Source organism: Oncorhynchus mykiss, chromosome 20, assembly GCF_013265735.2.
Source record: "Oncorhynchus mykiss isolate Arlee chromosome 20, USDA_OmykA_1.1, whole genome shotgun sequence".
Taxonomy (NCBI): Eukaryota; Metazoa; Chordata; class Actinopteri; order Salmoniformes; family Salmonidae; genus Oncorhynchus; species Oncorhynchus mykiss.
The window spans coordinates 31,856,828-31,875,503 of NC_048584.1; the positions used below are offsets into that span (position 1 = coordinate 31,856,828).

At 47.8% G+C, this 18,676-nt stretch overlaps 1 protein-coding gene across 2 annotated transcripts in view; it reads left to right on the forward strand.

Annotated features, from left to right (window-relative positions):
* The window catches only part of wdr27 (WD repeat domain 27), a 155,315-nt gene that overhangs the window by 34,068 nt on the left and 102,571 nt on the right, over nt 1–18,676 (forward strand). For both annotated transcript variants that reach the window (XM_036956188.1, XM_036956187.1), the window contains exons 18-21: nt 3,217–3,338; nt 7,206–7,342; nt 10,361–10,458; nt 11,721–11,842. In XM_036956188.1, the coding sequence (XP_036812083.1) occupies nt 3,217–3,338; nt 7,206–7,342; nt 10,361–10,458; nt 11,721–11,842 (479 nt within the window). The remainder of the gene's footprint in view (nt 1–3,216; nt 3,339–7,205; nt 7,343–10,360; nt 10,459–11,720; nt 11,843–18,676) is intronic.

The window sequence follows — 18,676 nt, forward strand, 5'->3', positions numbered from 1 at the left end:
AGGATGAGTGGTTTGGCATATTGTAGGCCAGTGCTTGTTAGTTGTTGTTAGACTGTCTCCACTAGATGACAGTTCTGTAGGCCAAATCAAATTTTATTGGTCACATACACATGGTTAGCAGATGTTAATGCGAGCGTAGCGAAATGCTTGTGCTTCTAGTTCCGACCATGCAGTAATATCTAACAAGTCATCTAAAAATTCACAGCAACTACCTTTTACACACAAGTGTAAAGGAATGAATAAGAATATGTACATATACATATATGGATGAGCGATGGCCGAACGGCATAGGCAAGATGCAATAGATGGTATAAAGTACAGTATATACATATAAGATTAGTAATGTAGGGTATGTAAACAATATATAAAGTGGCATTGTTTAAAGTGACTAGTGATACATTTATTACATCCAATTTTTTATTATTAAAGTGGCTAGAGATTTGAGTCAGTATGGTGGCAGCAGCCACTCAATGTTAGTGATGGCTGTTTAACAGTCTGATGGCCTTGAGATAGAAGCTGTTTTCAGTCTCTCGGTCCCAGCTTTGATGCACCTGTACTGACCTCGCCTTCTGGATGATAGCGGGGTGAAAGGGCAGTGGCTCGGGTGGTTGTTGTCCTTGATGATCGTTTTGGCCTTCCTTTGACATTGGGTGATGTAGGTGTCCTGGAGGGCAGGTAGTTTTCCCCCGGTGATGTGTTGTGCAGAGCCTTACGGTTGTGGGCGGAGCAGTTGCCGTACCAGGCGGTGATACAGACCGACAGGATGCTCTCGATTGTGCATCTGTAAAAGTTTGAGTGTTTTTGGTGACAAGCCAAATTTCTTCAGCCTCCTGAGTTTGAAGAGCCCTCTCCTGTACTTCCTGTTCACTCATTCACTCATGACTGCGTTAGGGCAGTGTGCAGTGTGATTCCGTTGTCTGTAGACCTATTGGGGCGGTAAGCAAATTGTAGTGGGTCTAGGGTGTCACGTAGGGTGATATGATCCTTGACTAGTCTCTCAAAGCTCTTCATGATGACGGAAGTGAGTGCTATGGGGCGATAGTCGTTTAGCTCAGTTACCTTAGCTTTCTTGGGAAAAGGAACAATGGTGGCCCTCTTGAAGCATGTGGGAATAGCAGACTGGGATAGGGATTGATTGAACATGTCCGTAAACACACCAGCCAGCTGGTCTGCTCATGCTCTGAGGACGCGGCTGAGGATGCCGTCTGGGTCGGCAGCCTTGCGAGGGTTAACGTTTAAATGTTTTACTCACGTTGGCTGCGGTGAAGGAGAGCCCGCAGGTTTTGGTAGCGGGCTGTGTCGGTGGCATTGTATTGTCCTCAAAGCGAGCAAGGAAGTTAGTTTGTCTGGGAACAAGACATCAGAGTCTGCGACGGGGCTGGTTTTCTTTTTGTAGTCCGTGATTGACTATAGATCCTGCCACATACCTCTCATGTCTGAGCTGTTGAATTGAAACTCTACTTTGTCGCCTTGCCCTGATTAAAAGCAGTGGTTCGCTCTTTCAGTTTTGCGCGATTGCTGCCATCAATCCACTGTTTCTGGTTGGGGAAGGTTTTAATAGTCGCCGTGGGTACAACATCACCGATGCACTTGCTAATAAACTTGCTCACAGAGTCAGCGTATACATCAATGTTGTTGTTCGATGCTATCCGGAACATATCCCAGTCCACGTGATCAACAGTTTCTGTCTATATGCTGGAAGCAACAAAATGGAGTCGTGGTCAGATTTGCCGAAAGGAGGGTGAGGGAGGGCTTTGTATGCGTCGCGGACGTTAGAGTAACAATGATCCAGAATTTTGCCAGCCTGGGTGGCGCATATGGATATGTGGATATGTGGTTTCTAGTTTACATAGAGTCCAATGAAGTTATTTCAGGGCTGTCGAGGTGTCTGCTTGGGAGGGGATATACATGACTGATTATAATCTAAGATAATTTTCTTGGTAGATAATGCGGTTGGAATTCTAGGTCAGGTGAACAAATGGACTTGAGTTCCTGTATGTTGTTATGATCACACCACGACTCGTTAATCATAAAGCATACACCCCCGCCGTTCTTCGTACCAGAGATATGTTTGTTTCTGTTGGCCAGGGCTTGGTTAGGTGCTGTTAGACTGGCTCCACTAGAGGACAGTTCTGTAGGCCAGGGCTTGGTTAGGTGCTGTTAGACTGGCTCCACTAGAGGACAGTTCTGTAGGCCATGGCTTGGTTAGGTGCTGTTAGATTGGCTCCACTAGAGGACAGTTCTCTAGGCCAGGGCTTGGTTAGGTGCTGTTAGACTGGCTCCACTAGAGGACAGTTCTGTAGGCCAGGGCTTGGTTAGGTGCTGTTAGACTGGTTCCACTAGAGGACAGTTCTCTAGGCCAGGGCTTGGTTAGGTGCTGTTAGACTGGCTCCACTAGAGGATAGTTCTGTAGGCCAGGGCTTGGTTAGGTGCTGTTAGACTGGCTCCACTAGAGGACAATTCTCTAGGCCAGGGCTTGGTTAGCTACTGTTAGACTGGCTCCACTAGAGGACAGTCCTGTAGGCCAGGGCTTGGTTAGGTACTGTTAGACTGGCTCCACTAGAGGACAGTCCTGTAGGCCAGGGCTTGGTTAGCTACTGTTAGACTGGCTCCACTAGAGGGCAGGGGGTCATTATAAAAGTTATCTCCTGTGCCTGAGACCAAAGACATGACATTGGTCAAAGAGCATTGGATGTATAAAAGTATATGTCAGTGTCTGTGGGGATGTTGTTGTAACCCTCACTCTGTTTAGCTGTCCAGTACTCAGATTCACCACTGTGGTTTTAATTAATACCCTTTTCATAATTCTAAGCCAAGCCGGCCATAATATAGTGTCTGGAACTTTGCTGGAAAAGACGATAGCTACGTCCAAAATGACACCCTATTCCTTATGTAGGGTACTACTTTTGTCTGTGTCGTTATGAAGCTCTGGCCAAGGGTAGGGGACTAGGGAATAGGGTGCCATTTGAGAACCTATCAGAGCCAGTACATGGCATTACAGCATGGGTTAGCACAATGGAAATGTATGTGTGTCTTTCAGAGGGGTAGGGTTAAAGATGAAGTCAAATTTCAGTTGGACTTTGTGTACATTTGACAAATAAAGTGATCTTCATCTTAAAAGGGTACCAGGTTCACTCACTACTGCTGTTTCATTAACTCCTTGTACTTGTCCATCAACTCCAGGCTGACTTAGCACAACTCTGGATGTGTTTGCAGGTCATGACAAGGCAGTGAGCAGTGTGGCCTGGAGTCACAGCAGACAGTGGTGGCTGAGTGCCTCAGAAGACAGGACCCTCCGCATCTGGCCCACTGGAAGTCCTGAGCCTGCCGTTACCATGGTAAACACTCAGCATACATACAGAAGGCACAATTAATCCCAAAATTTGTTGTACACATAATATACAAACCATTAGGAACCCCTGCTCTTTCCATGACATATACTGACAAGGTGAATCCAGGTGAAAGCTATGATCCCTTATTGATGTCACTTGTTAAATCCTCTTCAATCAGTGTAGATGAAGGGGAGGAGTCAGGTTAAATAAGGATTTTTAAGCCTTGAGACATGTCAAATCAAATTTTATTACTCACATTGTAGAGTCCATGCCCCAACAAATTAAGGCTGTTCTGAGGGCAAAAGTGTTGTACACTCAGTGTATATAATGTAACAAAATAGTTCTATCATCATGGCATAGTAACTTTCCATCTCAGGTTTTTCCAGTGTCCATGATGTGACAAGCCTCATGGAATAGTAAAAGCCTAGTTAATGAGGTTGATGACATACTGTGTCTCTTGGCCCGGCGTTGTGTGATGTTGTTAGAGGGAACATCTGCACAGAACTCTGCTCGTCTGTCTGTCTGTTTGTCTGTTGGCTGTGAGCATGTGCAGATCCTCTTCACTCCCTTACTGGACATCACACTCTCTCCTAGAAGTCCCAGAACATTTTACTCAAATCAAAGATTATTGGTCGTGTGAAATGCTTATAATCCTGTATATGTCTTTCATTTATATACCCATGCTTTCCAGGGTGGGGATAAGTTCCATTTAAATTCCGTCTCAATTCAATTCCAATTTTCTTGAAGACTGCTTTAATAGTTTTGACAAAAGCTTCTGACAATTGGAGACAGGGTAACAAAGTTTGTTTGTCTCCAGAGCGGTTTAGAGCGCATTGTGACGTTTCATTTTGGCAGCATATTCTGATTATTTTTCAAAGCAGTTTTCTCCCCTCGGCTGCTGCTAACCATCCCAGCATCTCTCTTCTAAATGAGGAGATCCTAGACTTGGCAGGAACTCTAGCAGTTTGTCTATTTGTCGTGAACTGAAGCAGTTTAAGTAAGCATCTTGGCAACAACAAATACATGTAATTCAGGGAGGGAAACTATGCAGGGTGAAGAATTATTGCACATGGCTTTGCACAATGAAGTTGATAAGATGTCTGTGTCATGAAGATCCACTATCTATCAGACATTGGAATTGGTTCGGGGAAAAGAACTGGGAAAGACATTGATCTCTGGTGTTCCGGAACAGAACCGCTATTTTCAAATCTTGAGAACCGGTTAATAATGTTATTTTTTGTTCCAAAATTGTTCCTAATGTTTAGTATATAATTCTGTAAAGTTCTAATGCTAGTAAAAGCCTAAACACATTCCAGTTCACATCATGTCATGATGTTCAGCGCTTCAAGCCAAGCCCCCTCCATGGCCACCCCTCTCTTGCTCTCTCCCCACCGGTGAAATTTCATTTGCCCCTCATTATCTGACCAATCAAACATCAAACTAGCTTAAGTGTTCCATAGCAAGCTTCTCATCTGTGCTAATGGGTTGAGTAAATTAATTCGCTATTTTGTAAAAATCTATGTTGATTTCACATGTAAAAAATATAGGAAAAAGGACTATATGAACCCTAACTTGGGTTCGAACTGGTTCAGCACTTTATTTTCCAGTTGGATCAAACTCTCATACATTCCGCATCACAGTTGGTGGTTTTCTGATTAGGGTTGAAAAATTCCAGAATCTTTCCCAGGTTTTTCAGGAATTTCTGTTACATTAGATAGGCTATATAACGTTGCAGCTCCTACAAGCCCTGGGGCTAAGCGCCTGATGAGGCATGACGGCCTATAATCTCTTGCTTTGTCTTTTGGCACTGAAAAACGCTTCCTTCCCCTCTATTCTCCTCTCTTTCCTTCTCTTCTCCTTTCTTCCCCACTCTTCTCTGTCCTTCTCTTCTCCTTTCTTCCCCACTCTTCTCTGTCATTCTCTTCTCCTTTCTTCCCCACACTTCTCTGTCCTTCTCTTCTCCTTTCTTCCCCACTCTTCTCTGTCCTTTTCTTCTCCTTTCTTTCCCACTCTTCTCTTCTCTGTCCTTTTCTTCTCCTTTCTTTCACTCTCTTCTTCTCTCTTCCCCTCTCTCTCTCTCTGTTAAAGAGTAACACATTATGCAGAGCCTGTTCCAGTGGTACCACACCCGGCTCCTAACATATGTCGACCAAGAAGACCTCCTGCGTCTGTCTTTCCCACTGTCTCCCTCTATCTATAAACCTCTTTACTTCTATTCTGCCAAAATAAAAGTATCAAAGATATGAAAAGAGTGGCTTTAAAAAAGAGGACCACATAACTACTCCACAACGAGAGCATAGCATGCTGACAAGGACACAGCCCCTCTCCCTCTGCTTCAATCCAAATGATATTCTTTCATGAGTCTCTTTTTCCACATGGAAAATAGAAATTCCTGTGTCTTACTGACTTTGAGGCCAGGGAAAACTCCTCACAAAGCATTTTAAAGGGAGAAAGAGAGAGGGGGAAAGAGAGAGAGGGATTTATGAATGCAACCAACCCTCCTATTATGAATGAAACCCATCTATTAAACCCATCTATTAAACCCATCTATTAAAGGGTACATCTATTTAATGCACATGTGGTATCAGGCCATGAAAGTAGAGGCTCATAAAGTAATAATTATATTCCAATAGTACATTTCAATGTTATTTGAGGCTATATTCATTTTTAGGATAGGGGGCAGCATTCGGAATATTGGATGAAAAGCATGCCCAAAGTAAACTGCCTGCTACTCAGGCCCAGAAGCTAGGATATGCATATAATTGATAGATTCGGATAGAAAACACTTGAACGTTTCCAAAACTGTTAAAATAATGTCTGTGTGTATAACAGAACTGATATGGCAGGCAAAAACCTGAGGAAAATCCATCCAGGAAGTGCCATTATTTTTGAAATGGGTGTTTTTCCAATGAAAGCCTATCCACCATTTAAAGGGATAGGACCCAGATTCCGTTCCCTATGGCTTCCACTAGTTGTGAACAGTCTTTAGACATTGTTTCAGGCTTTCATTCTGAAAAATGAGGGAGAATGAGGGAGAAAGAGCTCTGGATGTCCCCAGAGCTCTTTGCTGCGCACGACCGAGAGCGCGCCTTGTTTTTCTTTTATATTGACGACGCTATTGTCCGGTTGAAATATTATAGATTATTTAGGCTAACAACAACCTGAGGATTGATTATAAACATCGTTTGACATGTTTCTACGAACTTTACAGATACTTTTTGGAATTTTGACCGCATTTGAGCCATTGGATTACTGAACAAAACGCGCCAACAAAATTGAGGTTTTTGGATATAAAGGGGGACTTTATCGAACAAAACAAATATCTATTGTGTAACTGTGAGTGCAACCATACGAAGATCATCAATGGTAAGCGATTCATTTTATTGCTATTTCTGACTTTCGTGACTAATCTACTTGGCTGCTAACTGTTTGTAATGTTTTGTGCGCTGAGCGCTGTCCTCAGATAATCACATGGTTTGCTTTCGCCGTAAAGCCTTTTTGAAATCTGACATGGCGGCTGGATTAACAACAATTTAAGCTTTATTTTGATGTATTGCACTTGTGATTTCATGAAAGTTAAATATTTATAGTAATTTAATTTGAATTTGGCGCTCTGCAATTTCACCGGAAGTTGTCGAGATGGGACTGATCCATAAGAAGTTTAAATAACTTATCATAATAACCCTTATTAAACAGTCATCAAATGGTTGGCCCTCAGCTGAGACGGATGCAAGATAATTCAAGTTATTCATCAGGTAGTGAGTGATTGGTTTAGTAACACTTAACCAAACACACTTTTGGTAACATTCTGCAGATATGTTTCATAACTTGTCATAAGCCATTTGTAAGCTTTTATAATTATTCTTCCTTCAGGGGGGTGATGAGAAGTTCTCCAAAACCATCCGGGGGGCTCAGTTCTACTACCTGGATAAGTTCCTGTTACTGGCATCTGGTCCCTCCCTACACCTCTACCTGTATCACCTGGACAACACACAGGACGACATTAAAAGGTAAGGATATGAAAGATAGAAAAGTATATAGATTGATAGATAGAAGTTGCCTCTGCTGACGTATGACCCCTCCTTACACCGGTACCTCTATAACCTGGCTGGATATCACACAGGATGACATTAAAAGGTAATGATAGGAATATTTTAATGATAGGAATCACATTTGAATTATATGAACAACACATACTCATCTGCCATTGGGTAGGCTGGTGGATAGGGCAACAAAAGGTTCCCAACTTCTGGCTGTCCTTGGTCATCTTCTCCACTGTGCCCCAGTTCTTCTGATGGTATTGGAGCTCAGTCTCCATTGTTCTATCGTACATTTCAACCAAACATGTAACATGTATAATATCTCAGCTAGGAAGCACTAATTGACTTTGATTGCATCTGGGAGGAGGCTATTGGTTCATGTTTTTTGGACCATGGATATCAACAGATATTTTTTTAATGTGTCATCCCATCAATTCATACTGAACAAAATATAAATGCAACATGTAAAGTGTTCCATAACATGTAAAGTGTTCCAGAAATGTTCTATAAGCAGAAAAAGCTTAGCTAGCTAGCTTTGTGCACAATTTTTTTACAGCCCTGATAGTGAGCATTTCTTCTTTGCCAAGAAAGTTAATCCACCTGACAGGGCTGGCATATCAAGAAGATTAAACAACATGATCATTACACAGGTGCACCTTGTGCTGGGGACAATAAAAGGGCACACTAAAATGTGCAGTTTTGTCACACAACACAATGACACAGATGTCTGAAGTTTTGAGGGAGCGTGCAATTGGCATGCTGACTGCAGGAATGTCCACCAGAGCTGTTGGCAGAGAATTGAATGTTAATTTCTCTGCCATAAGCCGCCTCCAACATCGTTTCAGAGAATTTGGCATTATGTCCAACTGGCCTCACAACCACAGACCACATGTAACCACGCCAGTCCAGGACCTCAACATCTGGCTTTTTCACCTGTGGGATCGTCTGAGACCAGCCACCCAGACAGCTGATGAAACTGAAGATTATTTCTGTCTGTAATAAAGCCCTTTTGTGGGGAAAAACTCATTCTGATTGGCTGGGCCTGGCTCCCCAGTGGGTGGGCCTGGCTCCCAAGTCAATCAATCAATCAAATGTATTTATAAAGCCCTTTTTACATCAGCCGATGTCACAAAGTGCTATACAGAAACCCAGCCTAAAACCCTAAACAGCAAGCACGGTGGCTAGGAAAAACATCCTAGAAAGGCAGGAACCCATGTGGGTGGGTCTATGCCCTCCCAGGCTCACCTATGGCTGCTCCCCTGCCCAGTCATGTGAAATCCATAGATTAGGGCCTAATGAACTTTTTTTCAATTGACTGATTTCCTTAAATGAACTGTAACTCAGTAAAATCATTGAAATTGATGCATGTAGCTTTATTTTTTTTTCTCAGTATTGTTAGTTTACAGTCACATCACAGTCACATAATTACCTGCATTCCTGAAAATCACTTCTTAGAACACATTCTTAGGAGAGAGAGAGATGTATAGGGCAAAGGACAAGAGTTGGCTCTCCTCACTTCCTGTTTATGATCAAACCAACAAGTTTATATTCTACAGTATCATGTTAACATGTCCTGACTGGGGTATGGAAAGCATGTGGGAAGATCACCAACGAGGAGATAGCCATGCCCAGCACATTAGCCGAGAAACGCTAAGCAAGGGGACATTGATCCTTGGACAAAACAACAAAACAAGGACAAAACAACAATTATTGATTCCCATTCAAAATCCTATTTTTGCTGCCTACATTATAATTTTCTCCAGACTGAGTCTCTCTCTACAGAGCATGCTGCCAACATTATAATTTCCTCCAGACTGAGTCTCTCTCTACAGAGCATGCTGCCTACATTATAATTTCCTCCAGACTGAGTTTCTCTGCAGAGCATGCTGCCTACATTATCATTTATTCTAGACTGAGTCTCTCTCTACAGAGCATGCTGCCTACATTATAATTTCCTCCAGACTGAGTCTCTCTCTACAGAGCATGCTGCCTACATTATAATTTCCTCCAGACTGAGTATCTCTGCAAAGCATGCTGCCTACATTATAATTTCCTCCAGACTGAGTTTCTCTGCAGAGCATGCTGCCTACATTATAATTTCCTCCAGACTGAGTCTCTCTCTGCAGAGCATGCTGCCTACATGATCATTTATTCTAGACTGAGTCTCTTTCTACAGAGCATGCTGCCTACATTATAATTTCCTCCAGACTGAGTTTCTCTGCAGAGCATGCTGCCTACATTATAATTTCCTCCAGACTGAGTCTCTCTCTACAGAGCATGCTGCCTACATGATAATTTATTCCAGACTGAGTCTCTCTCTGCAGAGCATGCTGCCTACATGATCATTTATTCTAGACTGAGTCTCTCTCTACAGAGCATGCTGCCTACATTATAATTTATTCCAGACTGAGTCTCTCTCTACAGAGCATGCTGCCTACATTATAATTTATTCCAGACTGAGTCTCTCTCTACAGAGCATGCTGCCTACATGATCATTTATTCCAGACTGAGTCTCTCTCTGCAGAGCATGCTGCCTACATTATAATTTATTCCAGACTGAGTCTCTCTCTGCAGAGCATGCTGCCTACATGATCATTTATTCCAGACTGAGTCTCTCTCTGCAGAGCATGCTGCCTACATGATCATTTATTCTAGACTGAGTCTCTCTCTTTTGAGCATGCTGAATGCAGTACCATATAATGGCTAGCAGTTGTCCGTTCAACACCAGTTATTGGTGGTGTAGGGCAGTATTTTTAGGCCAGGGCCCGTATTCATTCAAAGTCTCAGAGTAGGAGTACTGAGTCAGGATAATTTTTGTTTTTTAGATCATAATGCTCAATGATTTTGAGACACTTTTTGAGTATGGGCCCGCATCTGACTTTAATTACTAAGTATCCAGACTTGAAGCTTTGTATAGTATATTATACAGTATATATCTAATTTCCACGATTTAACTCCAAGCACAAATCTATCTTTATTCTTGTTCAGGTACCAGCAGAGGAGTGCCATCAAACTGACAAGATGTTTAGAGACTAAGTCAGGAACAGACATCACTGCTGTGTCAGTCATCAACGACTTCTACTCCTGTATCCTTCATCACACAATCCAGTGATCACTGTATCTGAGAAATATAGGATCAGCTATCTACTCTCTCCTCAAACCGAGGTAGCAGTTAATTCATGTCTTAGATCATCATTACCAAAAGCATTAATCTACCCTCATATCTACTTACCATGGTAGTTTCTTAATATTAGTGACACTATTTGATAGTATTTATCTACAGTTGTTAACACAATTCTACAAAGCCTTTGATTATGGATCATAATCTGTAGAGAGTCTTTATCACTAGTGCTGATCAACAATAACCCATATCATTCACTGACTGACAGCAAGGAATCTCTTCAGTCTCCATTTCTAAACAAACTCACAAATAACACAGTAACACACAGAGTGGAAAATCTTACAGAATCATCTGATGTCTACTTTCCTTTCTACTTTGTCCGTTGCCAAGCACAACGCAGCTTAATACCTCAGTAAAAACGACACTCAGTCCTCCAAACATTGCTATAAATGGACTTTAGGGTTCAGAGGATTTATTAGAAAATAAATGTATTGTAAAACTCTTTAACAAGGAGACATTCGGGATGGAGACATTCCTGAAACATTCAAGTAATTGAGTCCCAAATGACACCCTATTCTCTTTACAGCGCCCTATTCCCTCTGGGTCCTGATCAAAAGTAGTGCACTAAATATGGAATATGTTGCTATTTGGGATGCAGACATCATTTTGATTTAGTGCCAAGATCAACTGTGGCAGACCGGAGGCTACACGTGAGGTTTGAAGCCCTTCCTGAGCAGAATAGGCTAGAGCAGCAGGACCTGGGGCTGTGGTGGATATGACACGGTTGTGTTACCAGAATGGTTTCGTAAAACATATTGAAATGAATTATTCTCGCTGAGTGGTATAACTTACTGGAGTTTCACTTAAAGGGGCAATCGGCAGTTGCTACATAATTTTTTAAAAACTTATAAATTGATGATATGTACCCATTGAGTCTTGAAAAATCTAGCTTATAAATGACTTTGTTAAACTGTTTTACCTTATAACTTCAAAACATGGTTAAAACTGTAATTTTGATGTCATGGATGGTATCCATAGCTCTTTGAGAGTGGTTACATTGTTCCAGCCCCATCCCTCAGCTTTTTACCGAAACAGGCAGGGTGGATGCTTTGATATTGTTTCTACTCCTGATTGCCCCTTTAAGAATGATCAATGTGAGTTTCAAAGTGAAACTTAACTGCCCATTGAGTACTGTAATGGACTTTCCTTAGCAGCTGTATGTGTCAGACATAGTGCTGGTGAGTGGTGCTGACCGCTCCATCCAGGTGTTGGACATGAACACAGGGACAGTGGCCTCACAGCTCCCTGATGCCCACAGCAGAGCTGTCCATCACATCACACAGAACAAGGTAAGAAGAGAACCACTACATAGGCTAGCATAAACATTTACCAGGAGGAGGCGTAATCTGGGTTCAACAAACCAGCCCTATATGTTGTAAAATGTATTTGAATTAAGACTTTTCTAGGAAGTACGTGGAACAGTTCAGATTACATTGTCGGCTGTTGAAGTGATTGAGGTGATGTCACTAGGGTTTTTCGTTCAGGAAAGGTCAGAGAGGGATGGAGTTAGTGATTAAAATACCACATAATGGTTGAGTCTATAAAAGCTGAAAGAATCATGGTCTGAGGTCACTTCCTTCCCTCAGTGGGGCTGTGATGGCACACTCCTCCATCTCTGGAAAGCACACTGGGTTCCTAGAAAGATACAGCTTTATAGGTCAATAAAGTCACTGAAAATCCATTAAAGCAAACCCTTTCCTAGTAATATGCCACCATGTTTTACTGTAGATTGGAATTTGGTGCGTTTGGCGAGCAATTTTTTTGCAAGTGTGTATCCTAAAAGTAGTGCATCACTAAAAGCAAGTTTACCGGAGGACAGATTGGAGTGGAAAAGTGCACAGTCGTCTTGTCTTGGTACGTCCGCAACACCCATACTACAGTCAGACGATGTAGTCCTTGGCAGACCAGACATGGGTATTATATTATTATTTAAGGAGCAGTATTAGTTTACCTTAAAGCTCATAGGGATTTGGTCAAACTGTGTAGAAATAGGGTGCCTTTTGGGACTCGGTCTTTAACTCTTTCACAGTCCTCCCACGACACAGAACGTTTCTGGAGGACATAATGAAAGTGGGCTAGCTTGCCTTGGGCCTTGGGCATGCAGTGGTACGTCAGCAACACCCATCTTCCATCATACTGGACTGTCAGAGGATGTATTCCTTGGCAGACCAGACATGGGTGTTGTATTATATAAGATAGGGTCTTAGCCTACGTTGTGTAAGAAACAGATCTCTTTCTGGGGATGAAAGTGTCAGGCTGTGGTGTGAATGAAGAAGACCGTGATGAGACAGTGGATGTATCCTAAATGGCACCCTATAGGCCCTTGTTAAAAGTAGTGCACTATAAAGGGAATGGGATGCCGTTTAAGACGTAGTCCGTGTTTCCAAGAGTGAAGGACTCGTCGAGTCATCATCGGTATAATTCATCTGTTTTAGGAGTAAAGCCACACTCTCGCTCACACACACACACACACACACACATGCACACACACACTTTGGTTAAAAGTAGTGCACTATATGGGGAATAGGTTTCCATTTGGACCAGAGCCCAAGAATGGTCTCAGCCTCAACCAGTGCATGGAAACAAATGGAAATATCCCGTGTGCCGTAAATGCATGCAAGTGTATAGGAGGGGTGTGCATATCATTCCAGTCTTTGACATGACTGTCAAATTAATTCAACATGTTTCAGAGCTGTTTCTATTTAAAATATTATATATTATGTCTCATACAAGACCAAGTTATTAATATGAAAACAAGCCCGTTTTGTAACAATAGCAATATCTCTAAGTAGCCATGTTTTATGTCTCTGAGATATGTCTGGAATATTAGACAGACAGTAGATAGGAGGACAGACAAATGCACAGACAAATTGATAGACAGAAAGACAGAGACCGACACATTGACAGACAGACAATGATCATGGGGTTGAACTGGCTAGAACTGGAACAACAGGGGGACTGTATGGTTGGACCCATTGACCCGACTATGTTTACTGTGAAGAGGGGGCACGGATCTGCTCTCGTGTTGACCTGACCCGCCCAACACAGGCCTTTGACACACACACACACACACACACACACACACACACACACACACACACACACACATATACACACACACACACACACGCTGCATTATCAACAGAGAACACACACAAAGTCACAGAGGCAGTAGCCTGGATTAACTGGGTGAACTGCACCTAGTGACCTGGCTTAACTTGCATTAACCCATCCTGATCCCTTCTTCAGCTGGGAACCACTCTCCCACCGCCTGCTCTCCCACCGCCTGCTCTCCCTCGTACCGCCTGCTCTCTCGCACCGCCTACTCTCTCGCACCGCCTGCTCTCTCGCATCGCCTGTTCTCTCGCATCGCCTGTTCTCCCACACCGCCTGCTCTCCCCCACCGCCTGTTCTCTCGCACCGCCTGCTCTCTCGCATCACCTGCTCTCTCGCACCGCCTACTCTCCCACACCGCCTGCTCTCCCACACCGCCTGCTCTCCCCCACCGCCAGTTCTCTCGCACTGTCTGCTCTCTCGCACCGCCTGTTCTCTAGCACCGCCTGTTCTCTAGCACCGCCTGCTCTCTCGCACCGCCTGCTCTCTCGCACCGCCTGCTCTCTCCCACTGCCTGCTCTCCCACACCGCCTGCTCTCCCACACCGCCTGCTCTCTCGCACCACCTGTTCTCTCGCACCGCCTGCTCTCTCGCACCGGCTGCTCTCTCGCACCGGCTGCTCTCTCCCACCACCTGCTCTCTCCCACCACCTGCTCTCCCACACCGCCTGCTCTCCCCCACCGCCTGTTCTCTCGCACCGTCTGCTCTCTCGCACCACCTGTTCTCTCGCACCGCCTGCTCTCTCGCACCGCCTGCTCTCTCCCACCGCCTGCTCTCTCGCACCGTCTGCTCTCCCCCACCACCTGCTCTCCCCCACCACCTGCTCTCCCACACCACCTGCTCTCGCACACAACCTGCTAACTCCCACCGCTTGCTCTCCCACACCACCTGCTCTCTCCCACCGCTTCCTCTTCCACACCACCTGCTAGCTCCCACCGCTTGCTCTCCCACACCACCTGCTCTCTCCCACCGCTTGCTCTTCCACACGACCTGCTAGCTCCCACCGCTTGCTCTTCCACACCACCTGCTCTCTCCCACCACTTGCTCTTCCACACCACCTGCTAGCTCCCACCGCTTGCTCTTCCACACGACCTGCTCTCTCCCACCGCTTGCTCTTCCACACCACCTGCTAGCTCCCACCGCTTGCTCTTCCACATGACCTGCTAGCTCCCACCGCTTGCTCTACCACACCACCTGCTAGCTCCCACCGCTTGCTCTACCACACCACCTGCTAGCTCCCACCGCCTGCTCTCCCACCGCCTGTTCTCTCGCACCGCCTGCTCTCTCGCACCGCCTACTCTCCCACACCACCTGCTCTCTCCCACCGCTTGCTCTTCCACACGACCTGCTAGCTCCCACCGCTTGCTCTTCCACACCACCTGCTCTCTCCCACCACTTGCTCTTCCACACCACCTGCTAGCTCCCACCGCTTGCTCTTCCACACGACCTGCTCTCTCCCACCGCTTGCTCTTCCACACCACCTGCTAGCTCCCACCGCTTGCTCTTCCACACGACCTGCTAGCTCCCACCGCTTGCTCTACCACACCACCTGCTAGCTCCCACCGCTTGCTCTACCACACCACCTGCTAGCTCCCACCGCCTGCTCTCCCACCGCCTGTTCTCTCGCACCGCCTACTCTCCCCCACCGCCTGCTCTCTCGCATCGCCTGCTCTCTCGCACCGCCTGCTCTCTCGCACCGCCTGCTCTCTCCCACCGCCTGCTCTCTCCCACCGCCTGCTCTCTCGCACCACCTGTTCTCTCGCACCGCCTGCTCTCTCGCACCTCCTGCTCTCTCGCACCGGATGCTCTCTCCCACCACCTGCTCTCTCGCACCGGCTGCTCTCTCCCACCACTTGCTCTCCCACACCGCCTGCTCTCCCCCACCGCCTGTTCTCTCGCACCGTCTGCTCTCTCGGACCGTCTGCTCTCTCGCACCGCCTGTTCTCTCGCACCGCCTGTTCTCTCGCACCGCCTGTTCTCTCGCACTGCCTGCTCTCTCCCACCGCCTGCTCTCTCGTACCGTCTGCTCTCTCGCACCGTCTGCTCTCTCGCACCGTCTGCTCTCCCCCACCACCTGCTCTTGCACACCACCTGCTAGCTCCCACCGCTTGCTCTCCCACACCACCTGCTCTTTCCCACCGCTTGCTCTTCCACACGACCTGCTAGCTCCCACCGCTTGCTCTACCACACCACCTGCTAGCTCCCACCGCTTGCTCTACCACACCACCTGCTAGCTCCCACCGCTTGCTCTTCCACACCACCTGCTAGCTCCCACCGCTTGCTCTTCCACACCACCTGCTAGCTCCCACCGCTTGCTCTCCCACACCGCCTGCTCTCTCCCACCGCTTGCTCTACCACACCACCTGCTAGCTCCCACCGCTTGCTCTTCCACACCACCTGCTAGCTCCCACCGCTTGCCCTACCACACCACCTGCTAGCTCCCACCGCTTGCTCTACCACACCACCTGCTAGCTCCCACCGTTTGCTCTCCCACACCACCTGCTAGCTCCCACCGCTTGCTCTACCACACCACCTGCTAGCTCCCACCGCTTGCTCTTCCACACCACCTGCTAGCTCCCACCGCTTGCTCTCCCACACCAACTGCTCTCTCCCACCGCTTGCTCTACCACACCACCTGCTAGCTCCCACCGCTTGCCCTACCACACCACCTGCTAGCTCCCACCGCTTGCTCTTCCACACCACCTGCTCTCTCCCACCACCTGCTAGCTCCCACCGCTTGCTCTACCACACCACCTGCTAGCTCCCACCGCTTGCTCTACCACACCACCTGCTAGCTCCCACCGTTTGCTCTCCCACACCACCTGCTAGCTCCCACCGCTTGCTCTACCACACCACCTGCTAGCTCCCACCGCTTGCTCTACCACACCACCTGCTAGCTCCCACCGCTTGCTCTACCACACCACCTGCTAGCTCCCACCGCTTGCTCTCCCACACCACCTGCTAGCTCCCACCGCTTGCTCTTCCACACCACCTACTAGCTCCCACCGCTTGCTCTCCCACACCACCTGCTCTCTCCCACCGCTTGCTCTTCCACACCACCTGCTAGCTCCCACCACTTGCTCTACCACACCACCTGCTAGCTCCCACCGCTTGCTCTCCCACACCACCTGCTAGCTCCCGCCACTTGCTCTACCACATGACCTGCTAGCTCCCACCGCTTGCTCTACCACACCACCTGCTAGCTCCCACCGCTTGCTCTACCACACCACCTGCTCTGCTCTCGCACCGCCTGTTCTCTCGCACCGCCTGTTCTCTCGCACCGCCTGCTCTCGCACCGCCTACTCTCCCCCACCGCCTGCTCTCTCGCATCGCCTGCTTTCTCGCACCGCCTGCTCTCTTGCACCGCCTGCTCTCTCCCACCGGCTGCTCTCTCCCACCGCCTGCTCTCTCGCACCACCTGTTCTCTCGCACCGCCTGCTCTCTCGCACCTCCTGCTCTCTCGCACCGGATGCTCTCTCCCACCACCTGCTCTCTCGCACCGGCTGCTCTCTCCCACCACTTGCTCTCCCACACCGCCTGCTCTCCCCCACCGCCTGTTCTCTCGCAACGTCTGCTCTCTCGCACCGTCTGCTCTCTCGCACCGTCTGCTCTCTCGCATCGTCTGCTCTCTCGCACCGCCTTTTCTCTCGCACCGCCTGTTCTCTCGCACCGCCTGCTCTCTCCCACCGCCTGCTCTCTCGTACCGTCTGCTCTCTCGCACCATCTGCTCTCTCGCACCGTCTGCTCTCCCCCACCACCTGCTCTTGCACACCACCTGCTAGCTCCCACCGCTTGCTCTCCCACACCACCTGCTCTTTCCCACCGCTTGCTCTTCCACACGACCTGCTAGCTCCCACCGCTTGCTCTTCCACACCACCTGCTCTCTCCCACCGCTTGCTCTTCCACACCACCTGCTAGCTCCCACCGCTTGCTCTTCCACACGACCTGCTCTCTCCCACCGCTTGCTCTTCCACACCACCTGCTAGCTCCCACCGCTTGCTCTTCCACATGACCTGCTAGCTCCCACCGCTTGCTCTACCACACCACCTGCTAGCTCCCACCGCTTGCTCTCCCACACCACCTGCTCTTTCCCACCGCTTGCTCTTCCACACGACCTGCTAGCTCCCACCGCTTGCTCTACCACACCACCTGCTAGCTCCCACCGCTTGCTCTACCACACCACCTGCTAGCTCCCACCGCTTGCTCTACCACACCACCTGCTAGCTCCCACCGCTTGCTCTACCACACCACCTGCTAGCTCCCACCGCTTGCTCTTCCACACCACCTGCTAGCTCCCACCGCTTGCTCTTCCACACCACCTGCTAGCTCCCACCGCTTGCTTTCCCACACCACCTGCTCTCTCCCACCGCTTGCTCTACCACACCACCTGCTAGCTCCCACCGCTTGCTCTTCCACACCACCTGCTAGCTCCCACCGCTTGCCCTACCACACCACCTGCTAGCTCCCACCGCTTGCTCTTCCACACCACCTGCTCTCTCCCACCACCTGCTAGCTCCCACCGCTTGCTCTCCCACACCACCTGCTCTCTCCCACCGCTTGCTCTTCCACACCACCCGCTCTCTCCCACCACCTGCTCTCCCACCACCTGTCTCCCTCGGCCCAAAGACGTCTGGCACCCTTCTCTTTCACGCAACAAAGGATAGGATAGAATGTAGGCTGCAGCCTATTCCCTATGTAGTTCACTACTTTTGGGGCTAGATGGCGAATCAGTAGAGTGAGAGTCAGGGTAAAGTAGTGCACTATATAGGGAATAGGGTGCCATTTGGGATGCAGACACAGTGTGTTGAGTCTCTTTTCACCTTGTATTTTCCCAGTCACGCCACCCCATTTTGTGCAGTGCATTGTGGGCCGGTCGCTGCGTCAATGTGGGGTCATCCCTCTTTCTGGGTGCCTTAGGGCTATGGGGCCACCTGGGCGCTGCCTTGGGGTCTTAGGGACAGGGGCCGGAGGGTTAATGATCATCATGGGACGGACATGCCTTTCTATGC